The sequence below is a fragment of the Cynoglossus semilaevis genome, chromosome 11, assembly GCF_000523025.1.
Source record: "Cynoglossus semilaevis isolate Cse_v1.0 chromosome 11, Cse_v1.0, whole genome shotgun sequence".
Lineage (NCBI taxonomy): Eukaryota > Metazoa > Chordata > Actinopteri > Pleuronectiformes > Cynoglossidae > Cynoglossus > Cynoglossus semilaevis.
Genome location: NC_024317.1, coordinates 19,571,392 through 19,582,786, shown reverse-complemented (window position 1 = coordinate 19,582,786; position 11,395 = coordinate 19,571,392). Strand labels below are relative to the sequence as shown.

The 11,395-nt window shown below is 40.3% G+C and overlaps 1 protein-coding gene across 1 annotated transcript in view; it reads right to left on the bottom strand.

Moving 5' to 3' along the window:
- Positions 1-7,393: 7,393 nt before the first annotated feature.
- The window catches only part of matn4 (matrilin 4), a 20,834-nt gene continuing 16,832 nt past the window's right edge, over positions 7,394-11,395 (bottom strand). Inside the window, exons 12-17 of the mRNA XM_017036979.2 lie at positions 11,190-11,287; positions 10,828-10,959; positions 9,312-9,495; positions 8,463-8,615; positions 7,804-7,908; positions 7,394-7,525 (exon numbers count right to left, since the gene is read on the bottom strand). Of these exons, the coding sequence (XP_016892468.1) occupies positions 7,467-7,525; positions 7,804-7,908; positions 8,463-8,615; positions 9,312-9,495; positions 10,828-10,959; positions 11,190-11,287 (731 nt within the window). The 3' untranslated portion in view covers positions 7,394-7,466. The remainder of the gene's footprint in view (positions 7,526-7,803; positions 7,909-8,462; positions 8,616-9,311; positions 9,496-10,827; positions 10,960-11,189; positions 11,288-11,395) is intronic.

The window sequence follows — 11,395 nt, the reverse complement described above, 5'->3', positions numbered from 1 at the left end:
GTGAAGCTGTAGTGTAGAGGTCTTTATCCAAAACCAAAAGTCCAGCCTCTGTTCAAATCCAAGATGAAACCTGTGACGACTTCACTCTTTTATATGGTCAGGTGTGGCAGTGTGTGCGTGTGTGTCTGTCTGTGCGTGTCACGCTTGTCTTTTCTGTCCTGTTTCTCTGTGCTGTCCGTTCCTACATACATTCGTCATGTCGTCATCTTCAGTTTCAAGTTTCAAAGCCACAGATCATTTTTCAGATCCATCCTTCTTTGCCCTTTTCGCATTTTATTTTAAATTTTAAATACAGATATTTCAGCAAACCACATGTCTGTGTCCACCCTTCATGTCCACTCCACGTCCATGTCCATTTTTGTCTGTAGACTGTATTCTGTGGACTACATTGTATGGTCTGTAGTTTGTATTGCATGGACTGTAGTATTTGGTCAGTGCACCATTGTCTGTGGACTGAGGTCCTTTGTCTGTAGTGTGTGGTCCTAGGTCCTTGGTTCTTAGTCTTTGGTCCTTGGTCCCTGGTCTTTGGTCTTTGGTACTTTGTCTTTAGTCTTTGGTACTTGGTCTTTAGTCTTTGGTACTTTGTCTTTAGTCTTTGGTACTTGGTCTTTAGTCTTTGGTACTTTGTCTTTAGTCTTTGGTACTTGGTCTTTAGTCTTTGGTACTTGGTCTTTGGTACTTTGTCTTTAGTCTTTGGTACTTTGTCTTGAGTCTTTTGTCTTTGGTACTTTGTCTTTAGTCGGGTCTGAACGGTGGAAAAGCACCATTAAATGGAACGTCCCCCTCCTTCTGTCTTTGGTCTTTGGTACTTTGTCTTTAGTCTTTGGTACTTGGTCTTTAGTCTTTGGTCTTTGGTACTTTGTCTTTAGTCTTTGGTACTTGGTCTTTAGTCTTTGGTCTTTGGTACTTTGTCTTTAGTCTTTGGTACTTGGTCTTTAGTCTTTGGTCTTTGGTACTTTGTCTTTAGTCTTTGGTACTTGGTCTTTAGTCTTTGGTCTTTGGTACTTTGTCTTTAGTCTTTGGTACTTGGTCTTTAGTCTTTGGTCTTTGGTACTTTGTCTTTAGTCTTTGGTACTTGGTCTTTAGTCTTTGGTCTTTGGTACTTTGTCTTTAGTCTTTGGTACTTGGTCTTTAGTCTTTGGTCTTTGGTACTTTGTCTTTAGTCTTTGGTACTTGGTCTTTAGTCTTTGGTCTTTGGTACTTTGTCTTTAGTCTTTGGTACTTGGTCTTTAGTCTTTGGTCTTTGGTACTTTGTCTTTAGTCTTTGGTACTTGGTCTTTAGTCTTTGGTCTTTGGTACTTTGTCTTTAGTCTTTGGTACTTGGTCTTTAGTCTTTGGTACTTTGTCTTTATTCTTTGGTCCTCAGTCTTTGGTCTTTGGTCCTTGGTCTCCAGGATTAGTTCACTTTGTTGTTTTTCTGTCCGGGAACTTCATCAAAAGTTTTTTATTCCTCTGAGATTTTTTATTTATTTTAACACACACACACAAACGAGAGCACAAACACAGGGATTCATTAGTCGGGTCTCCGGAGACTTGTGTTTTCTTGCTTCCCTCCGAGTTCAAATGTATTTTGTTCTAAATTAAAAAAAAAACAAAAACAGATTCGGTCTCAGTGGAAACCTTTGAGTCATTAACCCTCAGCAGACACACTCTCACTCTCTTTCTCTCTCTCTCTCTCCCTCTTACACACACATGAGAGTATTTCATCACAACTTCAGTCTTTTACAAACTTTCTCTTCTTCCTGAACTTTTCTATTGCGTTTGACACAGAAAAGTTAGTTAGTTAGTTCGTTTTTAAACTAATCATGTCACCCCTTATTGGCAGTTTCAGAGAATACAGCTTCCTGGCTTCAGTCAGCTGCTGAAACAGAGGAGAAGGAGGAAGGGGGGGGCGCTGTAGAGCTGGTAGTAATCTACTATTAATCTTTAGGTTAATAAAACTGGTTCCTACTTCATTATTTCTCCTTCATCCATGTAATTCATACGTGTCAAACTCAAGGCCCGGGGGCCAAATGTGGCCCGCCAAGCCATTTTGTGTGGCCCGCGGGAGCTTAAAAAGCATTTCATAAAGTCCATGCAGCAGAGTTTATCAACCTATGAAATTAAACACAGCAATGAACAATATTTGTAGCTTGAATAAATAATAATCAATTGCAGATACATGTTTTAGTCTGTTATGGAGGAGCTACATCTATACCAGACTCTAGTCTGAATGACTTTTATTTTAAAATATTGCAAGATTATCGTCAAATAAAGAAAGTAAATGGAAGTTAATTAGAATTTTTTTTAATTTTCCACTGTGTCCCACTGCGAGCTGGTACCAAAGGACCTATGGACTGGTATTGGTCCACGAACCAGGGGTTGGGGACCCCTGATCTATAGTGTTCTATTTAAAACCGGCCCTTCAACAGGAACTGTATTGCTGATGTGGCCCCCTGGTGAAAATGAGTTTGACACCCCTGATGTAATTTAACACGTTCATTTTTGTCCTCTGTGTTCTGGTTGGATATGTCACTTCCATCCATTTATCCATTTTTTATATTTTCATCCGCTTATCCGTTACGCGGTCGCGGGGGCAGCAGCTGCCACCCAAATCACACTGCACCGTACCAACCACCTTCCTGCGGGTGGTGAGTCCACTGGAAGGTACTAAGTGTTCTAACCGGGATTTGAACTTGCCCAGGAGGTGAACCCTGGGGTTCCACACCAATGACAGAGACATTGCCTCTGGGCCAAAGCGCCACTATAAAAACATCTTTCTAAAAAAAAAAAAAAAAATTATATTATGATTTTTTTTTTCAGTTTTGTTCATTATACTGGATGAATCCAACCAACACCAATGTCAGGTTATATGCATAATAGAAATGATTTGTACAAATGACTAATTACATTTCAAGTCACTTGGCCACACACAAATACACAAATTTGAATGTTTACACTAAAGTATATATTTTTTTTATATTTAAACACCAAATGTCATTAAAACTAAAGTTTTGCGTTTTCACCAGCGTTTCAAGATTTGAATAATAAGTCCAGTATAATCAATACAATATGATATCATATTGATTGATTATTATGAAGATTTTTATTTAGTAAACATTTAAGTCTGTATTTGCCTTAGACTTAAGGACAGGTCAGTGTTTTTTTTTTGTTTGTTTTTTTAAACACTTTATTTTTGGAGGCAATGTTTGTTTTTTTTTTGTTCTCACATTTCTTCCAAATGTCCATCTGAAAACAGAGTTGTCATTAAGACTCGGGCAAAAGTGTAGAAAGTTCTGGAACAAACAGGTTCTTTCATCATAGTCTGCAGAGGGAACCTGTCAAAGGTCATCGTCAATGACGACGCTGGAGACTGAAAACAGGAAGTGACTCCCTGTGGAAGTGATCTTTAACGGCAGTACCACAGAGACTTCAGCGGGAGGATCATTTTCCCCCCTGTGGCGGTTTTGACCTTTATAGCAAGAAAACAAACATCGGAACAACACAGTGACCTTTGACATCATCACAGGAGGAAAGAGGATGGAAAAAGCTCAGGGGAATAAAAGTTAGTTGAGGTTAATTCTGTTTGTCTAGAAGTGAAAAGAATGGTCTAATTTATTATCTAATTTACTAGAGATACTTTATATATATATAACTTTTAACATTTTCTACAACACAGACGTCCATTAATATCAGGTGAGCTTTGTTCCTGGAATAAAATTAGGAAAAATAAAACCTTGGTACTTACCAGGGTCATTATTAGGTCTTTTTGTGTCTGCACCAACCAGAACCTTTTCTGCTTCTACATTTTGGGTCAAAGTTTTCTCTGAAAACTGTTGTACAAAAACACGACAACTGGTCTGGTAGGGCCACTGTAATTGTGTAATATTTAATATTATATTATCATATTATTATCTGCTCCATTAAATGGCTGATTTAATATTATTATATAATATTATTATATTAATAATAATGAAATATCATTCCATATTTGATGGAGCAGTGGGTTACTGGGTAGAAGAATGTTAGAGATGGAGCTACCAGGTAGGAGGAAGGCCAAAGAGGAGATGTATGGATGTAGTGATGGAGGACATGGAGATAGTTGGAGTCAGAGTAGAAGATACAGAAGAACAGGGAGAGATGGAAAACGTTGATTTTTCAGAATCTGACTGAAGCTGTTCTGTCCTTTGTTTTTTTTTTTTCTGAGGACAGTGGACAGGACATCATCCACAGTAGAAGACAGAGAAGAAGAACCAGTAGGTGGCAGTAATGCAGTGCTTCTCCCCAGGTAAAAAACACTTACGTTCCCTGGGACGGGGGACGGGGGACGGCGGCATGGCAGAAAATAAGTGAGACACCTAAAGACTTCAGGACCAGAGAAGAAGGGAGGTATTTAGCAACGTTAGCTTAGCCAAAGACTGACCCACAAAGAAGTATGTAGCATGTGAGGTGTTTAATTGCTGACACTAGCTGTGTGCGCCCCCTTCTGGCTATGCTGACTATTTGTTATTCCGTCACAAAAAAAAATATATCAGGCCCCAAGAAGAACTTGTCAAAGCTTGTCAAATGATTCAGTCATTAAGTTAACTTCAACTGAGTCAGATGTTTTAGCTCTTTTATTTTTTATAATCTTTATTTTTTTTATAACAAGCTGAATTCCGCATTCTAACAGAAGGGGCGCTCACGACAAAGTCAGTGTCGAAAAAACACACACTTTAGAAAACTTGAACTATTCCTTTAAAAACCAACAGCTCAGCTGGAGATTCAAAACATCTACATAAAAATGTCTGTATTTTTCCCTCTTATCAATGTTTTTTTTTTAGGAATGGCCTTCTTTTTCCTTTCCTCTTCCTGTCTGGTCATGTGATTCCCACATCACTTCCTGGAAAGCAGTTGATTCTCCAGCTGCTCCAGACGAGCTGTGAGTCCCAGCAGTGCAGGTGAGTTAAGGAAAACAAAGACAGTAGTCGTTGATGTCTGGTGTTGAAAGGTGTGAGGATCAACTCATGTGAAAGACAGACTGAGCAACAAAAGCTAAACGTTAGAAATCAACTGCATATTACGAAGAACGAACGTTAAATAGAAACAAATAGAAACACTTAAAGACCAGAGAAGAAGAGAGGTATTTAGCGATGTTAGCTTAGCCAAAGACTGACCCACAAAGAAGAACACCGCATACGGTTGTAGCACGTTACTAAGATGCAGCTGGTGCACAGTGTACTTGTACAGTCCTATCATTTCTGCTAATTGGGTGCTTGTTAGCTTTCCAAATGAAACGCTGCTAGCATGCTACAGTAGGCACTACTGCCTAGACCAGGCGTGGGCAAACGTTTTGACTCGCGGGCCACAATTGTCTTAAAATTGAACAGTGGGGGCCGGGTCAGGAGCAGATAGATGAAGCTAAGATAAATGACATGTAAAAGTCACGCATAAAGGCTAGAATGCTTTAATCATATTCGACGCCATCTATTGGGGAAACTTGGGTATTGCAGGAAAAGGGCAGAAGTATAATGAAATATAAATTGAGATGGTGAGAAGAAGAATAACGTGAGATGGACAGGCGGATCGGGCCGTTGTGGTGAAGAAGGAGCTGAGCCGAAAGGCGAAGCTCTCGATTTACCCGGTCGATCTACGTTCCTACCCTCATCTGCGGTCATGAGCTCTGGGTCATGACCGAAAGAACGAGATCCCGGATACAAGCGGCTGAAATGAGCTTTCTCCGCAGGGTGGCGCGGCGCTCCCTTAGAGATAGGGTGAGGAGCTCTGTCCCACGGGAGGAGCTCGAAGTAGAGCCGCTGCTCCTCCACATCGAGAGGGGTCAGCTGAGGTGGCTTGGGCATTTACATCGCATGCCCCCCCCCCCGGACGCCTCCCTCGGGAGGTGCTCGGGTGCCGTCCCTCTGGGAGGAGACCTAGAGGTAGACCTAGGACACGCTGGAGCGACTATGTCGCTCGGCTGGCCTGGGAACGCCTCGGGGTCCCCCCAGAAGAGATGGAGGAAGTGTCGAGGGAGAGGGAAGTCTGGGTGTCCCTGCTCAGACTGACCTGGCCCCGGATTAGCGGTTGATGATTGATGGATGGATGGATAATTTGGAAAAGTTTGGCAGGCCGGATTAAAACGCTGAACGGGCTGCATCCGGGCCCCAGGCCTTATTTTGCCCATGCCTGGCCTAGATGTTTGAAGCGGATAAATTGTTTGATCACAATTTAAAAAAACAGAGTGTGCAAAGACTGACAGTAAATGCAGCCAATACTTGTGCGTATAGACGTGGTAAATCAAGATCAAGTCAAAGATTTTCCTGAAACCTTCCCGACCCAGGTACGCCTCCTTATCCCCCGAGCCACCAGGGTCCTATAAACTATAACAAAAAGCAGTAAAGGGGGGGGGCGAGGCTTAAATGTATTGACATTAAAAAAAAGTAAAGCAGTAAGTAGCCACTTAAACTTTTATTTATCTGTGAAAAAATATTCTGACCCAGTTTACAAGGTTCACGTCAAACAACGTATCTAGTTGCCCCTACTGGTCAGAGAAGGAAGTTACACTGTTAAGGAGGAGAAAAACTTCCGCATCTTTATTTCACATATTACTGTTGGTACAAAAGACAAGTGTTATATAAATACAAACCAGTCAGTATAAAACAGTATAAATATATATATATATAAAAAAAAAACAGTTCATTGTAGTCTGCGTTGGAAACACTGATGTCGGTTCGGAAACAGTTGTATCTAATATCTACAGGAACTGACTACAGAAATACGAACGCGGGGGTTCTGTCTAAATTTGCTTTGTTGGTATAGACCAGGGGTGTCAAAACTGGCCCGCGGGGCGGTTTCAATCTGGCCCAATCTGGTTTCAAACTTCATGTTCATGATGTTTTGTCAAATTATATTTCATTAAATATTAATATTTTCCCAATAAACTTGTACCTATTTACATGAAAACAAAGGGGGGAAAAAACATGGACTTATTGTTATTTATAGGTGATTATGTATATGATTGTACTGGTCCGGCCCACTTGACATCTTATCAGGCTGTATATTGACACCCCTGGTTTAGACACATGCAGTATGTGAGGTGTTTAACTGCTGACTTAGCTGTGTGCGCCCCCTTCTGGCTATGCTGACTATTTGCTATTCCGTCACAAAAAAAAAAGAAATCTCAGGCACCAAGAAAAACTTAATGATGATTCAGTCAAAGTTAACTTCAACTGAGTCAGATGTTTTAGCTCTTTTATTTTTTATAATCTTTATTTTTTTTATAACAAGCTGAATTCCGCATTCTAACAGAAGGGGCGCTCACGACAAAGTCAGTGTCGAAAAAACACACACTTTAGAAAACTTGAACTATTCCTTTAAAAACCAACAGCTCAGCTGGAGATTCAAAACATCTACATAAAAATGTCTGTATTTTTCCCTCTTATCAATGTTTTTTTTTTCCAGGAATGGCCTTCTTTTTCCTCTTCCTGTCTGGTCATGTGATTCCCACATCACTTCCTGGAAAGCAGTTGATTCTCCAGCTGCTCCAGACGAGCTGTGAGTCCCAGCAGTGCAGGTGAGTTAAGGAAAACAAAGACAGTAGTCGTTGATGTCTGGTGTTGAAAGGTGTGAGGATCAACTCACATGTGAAAGACAGACTGAGCAACAAAAGCTAAACGTTAGAAATCAACTGCTTATTACGAAGAACTAGCGTTAAATAGAAACAAATAAACACACAAACCTTTACTCAACAGCAAAAAAGTTTCAAGAAAAAGTACAAATTGACACTGAAAACTGTGTTAGTTAATCATCAACAGAGACTGATTCTGACTGATTGGGGAAGGATATTTCTGGTGGTCAGCTGCTCCAGGCTGTTCATGGTGACCTGCTGAAACTCCACCAGGTTCTCACAGGAGCAGGGGTCTTTGACCTCGATCTCACCCTGACTCTCCTCTGAGAGAACGGAGAAAAGAACAAGGAAAATCATTAAAATTTCAAAGTACCTACAAAATAGAATATTTGTAATGAAAAAAAAAATTCATGGCAAAACAAAAAGGAATAATAACAATAAAACAAGTTCCACAAAAAACAGGTGGAAGTGTAATAAAGGCAGCCATTTAAAAAAAACATACAGAAGTATTTTTTAAAAAAAAGCTATGCTAAAAAAATAAAGAAAGCAAACCTAAATTATAAAAATATATATATACTGTATATATATACAATATACAGTATAATATACAGTATATGATCATTTCAATAACAAAAATAAAATGTAACGTTCGTCTGTCACCACTAGATGGACCCAGAGCACCAAAAATAACAGCACCCATTTTCTTTTAAAAATAAAAGATTTCAGATTCACTGTGTTTTTCAGTCAAGACTCAAATCAAGTTTAGTCTTTTTTTATCTGTTAACTGTAAGTTAATTTGTGTATTAATTTGTGATATAGATCTGGATTTTGTAACTGTTCTTGGGTCTGGGTTCAAGTCCTGGTGTTGGGCCGGTACCTGGACACACGTTGAGTTTCAGGTTCTCAGCGATGGTACTGATGGCTGAAAAGTCAGTGGTGTAGTAGAAATGTTTCTCCACAGGTTCTGATGCAATCTCACGAAGCTCGTCCTCCACGGCTTTACCAACACCTACAGCGTACATGGTGATTCCTGGACAACGCAGCAAAAAAACACAGTCTGAAAGCACTGACCAGGGACAGACCCTGGACCTGGGTTGGATCCAGTTATGAGGGATGAGTAAAGAAAATGTAAAAAAAAAAAAAAGTCGATGAATTGATGTAAGTTAAACAAAGGACAAAGTGTCAAACAAAGACCTGGAAGACGAGCAAAAGTTAGTCTAGTTAGTACTACAAACTTAGGCTAACCCAGGCATGCTAACCTGGGTTAGGTTAGCATGCAAGGTTACCTGGCAACCCCTGAGGCCCAGGGGCCGGATGTGGCCCGTTCAGTTTTTTAATTGGCCTGGCAAACCTTTCCAAATTATATAATTTATTTATATTATCATTATACTTCTGCCTTTCCCTTGCAATACCCACGTTTCCCCAATAGATGGCGTAGAAATTTTTAAACAGCATTTTAGCTTTTATGCATGACTTTTACATGTCATTTATCTTAGTTCACACGAACTCTCCATCTATTTGCTCCTGACCTGAACTCCCTGTTCAATTTTAGGACAATTATGGGCCGTGAGTCCATAATTGGACCTGGCCCAATTGGATTAGGCCATTGAACCTGGCCTAATCCAATTGAAAGTTAGCCTGACACAGTCAAAGGTTAGCATGACACAGTGAAAGTTTAGCCTGACAAAGAGTAATCTACAGTGTTAAAAATGTCAGTCTGCCTCACCAGCCTCCTTGGCCATCTTGGCGAACTCAGTGATGTCGTCCTGAGAACGTCCGTCTGTGAAGACCAGTCCAATTCTGGGGATGTTACGATTAGCAGGACGAGCTCCTTCTGCCTCAGAGAAACTGTTCTCCAGCATGTGTTTCAGAGCCAGGCCTGTCATGGTTCCCTTCTCCATGTACTCAACCTTAGATGGGAACAGAGGATGTTCTTTAGACTGCGGTGAGAAAGTATGTACACCACGAACTCTCACACAAAACATCATGGAGGAAATGATTGATTTAAGAGCTCAGCAGTTGTTGACCTACTGCTACCCCCCATCACTAAATTCGAATACGTGCATAAGGGGACAGTAGTGAACCAGGAGTAGTGAATTAATATTGCAGATTTTTTCAATGGACATTGGTCTGTGAGCTAAAATCACTGATTTTCTCTATGGACTTTGGTCTGTGAGCTAAAATCACTGATTTTCTCTATGGACTTTGGTCTGTGAGCTAAAATCACTGATTTTCTCTATAGACTTTGGTCTGTGAGCTAAAATCACTGATTTTCTCTATGGACTTTGGTCTGTGAGCTAAAATCACAGATTTTCTCTATGGACTTTGGTCTGTGAGCTAAAATCACTGATTTTCTCTATGGACTTTGGTCTGTGAGCTAAAATCACTGATTTTCTCTATGGACTTTGGTCTGTGAGCTAAAATCACTGATTTTCTCTATGGACTTTGGTCTGTGAGCTAAAATCACTGATTTTCTCTATGGACTTTGGTCTGTGAGCTAAAATCACTGATTTTCTCTATGGACTTTGGTCTGTGAGCTAAAATCACTGATTTTCTCTATGGACTTTGGTCTGTGAGCTAAAATCACTGATTTTCTCTATGGACTTTGGTCTGTGAGCTAAAATCACTGATTTTCTCTATGGACTTCGGTCTGAGCTAAAATCATTGTTTTTTTTTCTATGGACTTTGGTCTGAGAGGTGAGTCAGGGAAACACATGAATGTCGTCTGTTTACGGGAATGGGTGGGTGTGTGTGTGTGTGTGCTTTGGTCTGTGAGTTAAAATCATTGATTTTTCTCTATGGACTTTGGTCTGAGCTAAAATCATTGATTTTTTTTCTATGGACTTTGGTCTGTGAGCTAAAATCATTGATTTTTCTCTATGGACTTTGGTCTGAGCTAAAATCATTGATTTTTTTTCTATGGGCTTTGGTCTGTGAGTTAAAATCATTGTTTTTTCTTTATGGACTTTGGTCTGTGAGCTAAAATCATTGATTTTTCTCTATGGACTTTGGTCTGAGCTAAAATCACTAAATTTCTCTATGGACTTTGGTCTGAGCTAAAATCACTAATTTTCTCTATGGACTTTGGTCTGTGAGCTAAAATCACTGATTTTCTCTATGGACTTTGGTCTGAGCTAAAGTCACTGATTTTCTCTATAAAATCAATGGACTTTGGTCTGAGCTAGAATCTCTGGTTTCCTCTATGGACTTTGGTGCAGGACAATGAATACCAGAAGATGTACCTTCATGACAGCCGCTTTGATCTCATCAGCAGAATGATACATGCTGAGCGGGAACTCTGTCCTGACTCGACTGGAGTACTGGACCAGACCCACTCTGGTTCCATGGGGAGACACATCCAAAGAATCTACAACCTAAGGAACAAGAGGAAGAGAAGGAGGAAAATGTTATCTGTAAATACTTTTTTTTCACTATTAACAACAAAGACAGATGTTTGGTCCACACACGTGGTATCCAAAATATGGACCATATCCAGGAAATCACAGACCACAGAGTTGTTCTGTTCCAGCATAAGGCTGAGGGGGGGGGGGGGAAACCATTGGAAAATTGACAGCCATGTGGTCGTCATGGAGACGTCACTCACCTGGTTCACAAACTTTTTCACCAGTTCAAAGTTCTGAGGTCGGACACTTTTGGACCCATCAATCAACAGAACCAGGTCAATGTTGGCAGACTTGCAAGCTAAGAGAGAGAGAGACACAGGTTGGAGGTGCTGTTTGATAGTTTACACAGCCGATAGATGGATGGATGGATGGATGGATGGATAGATGGATGGATAGATGGATGGAT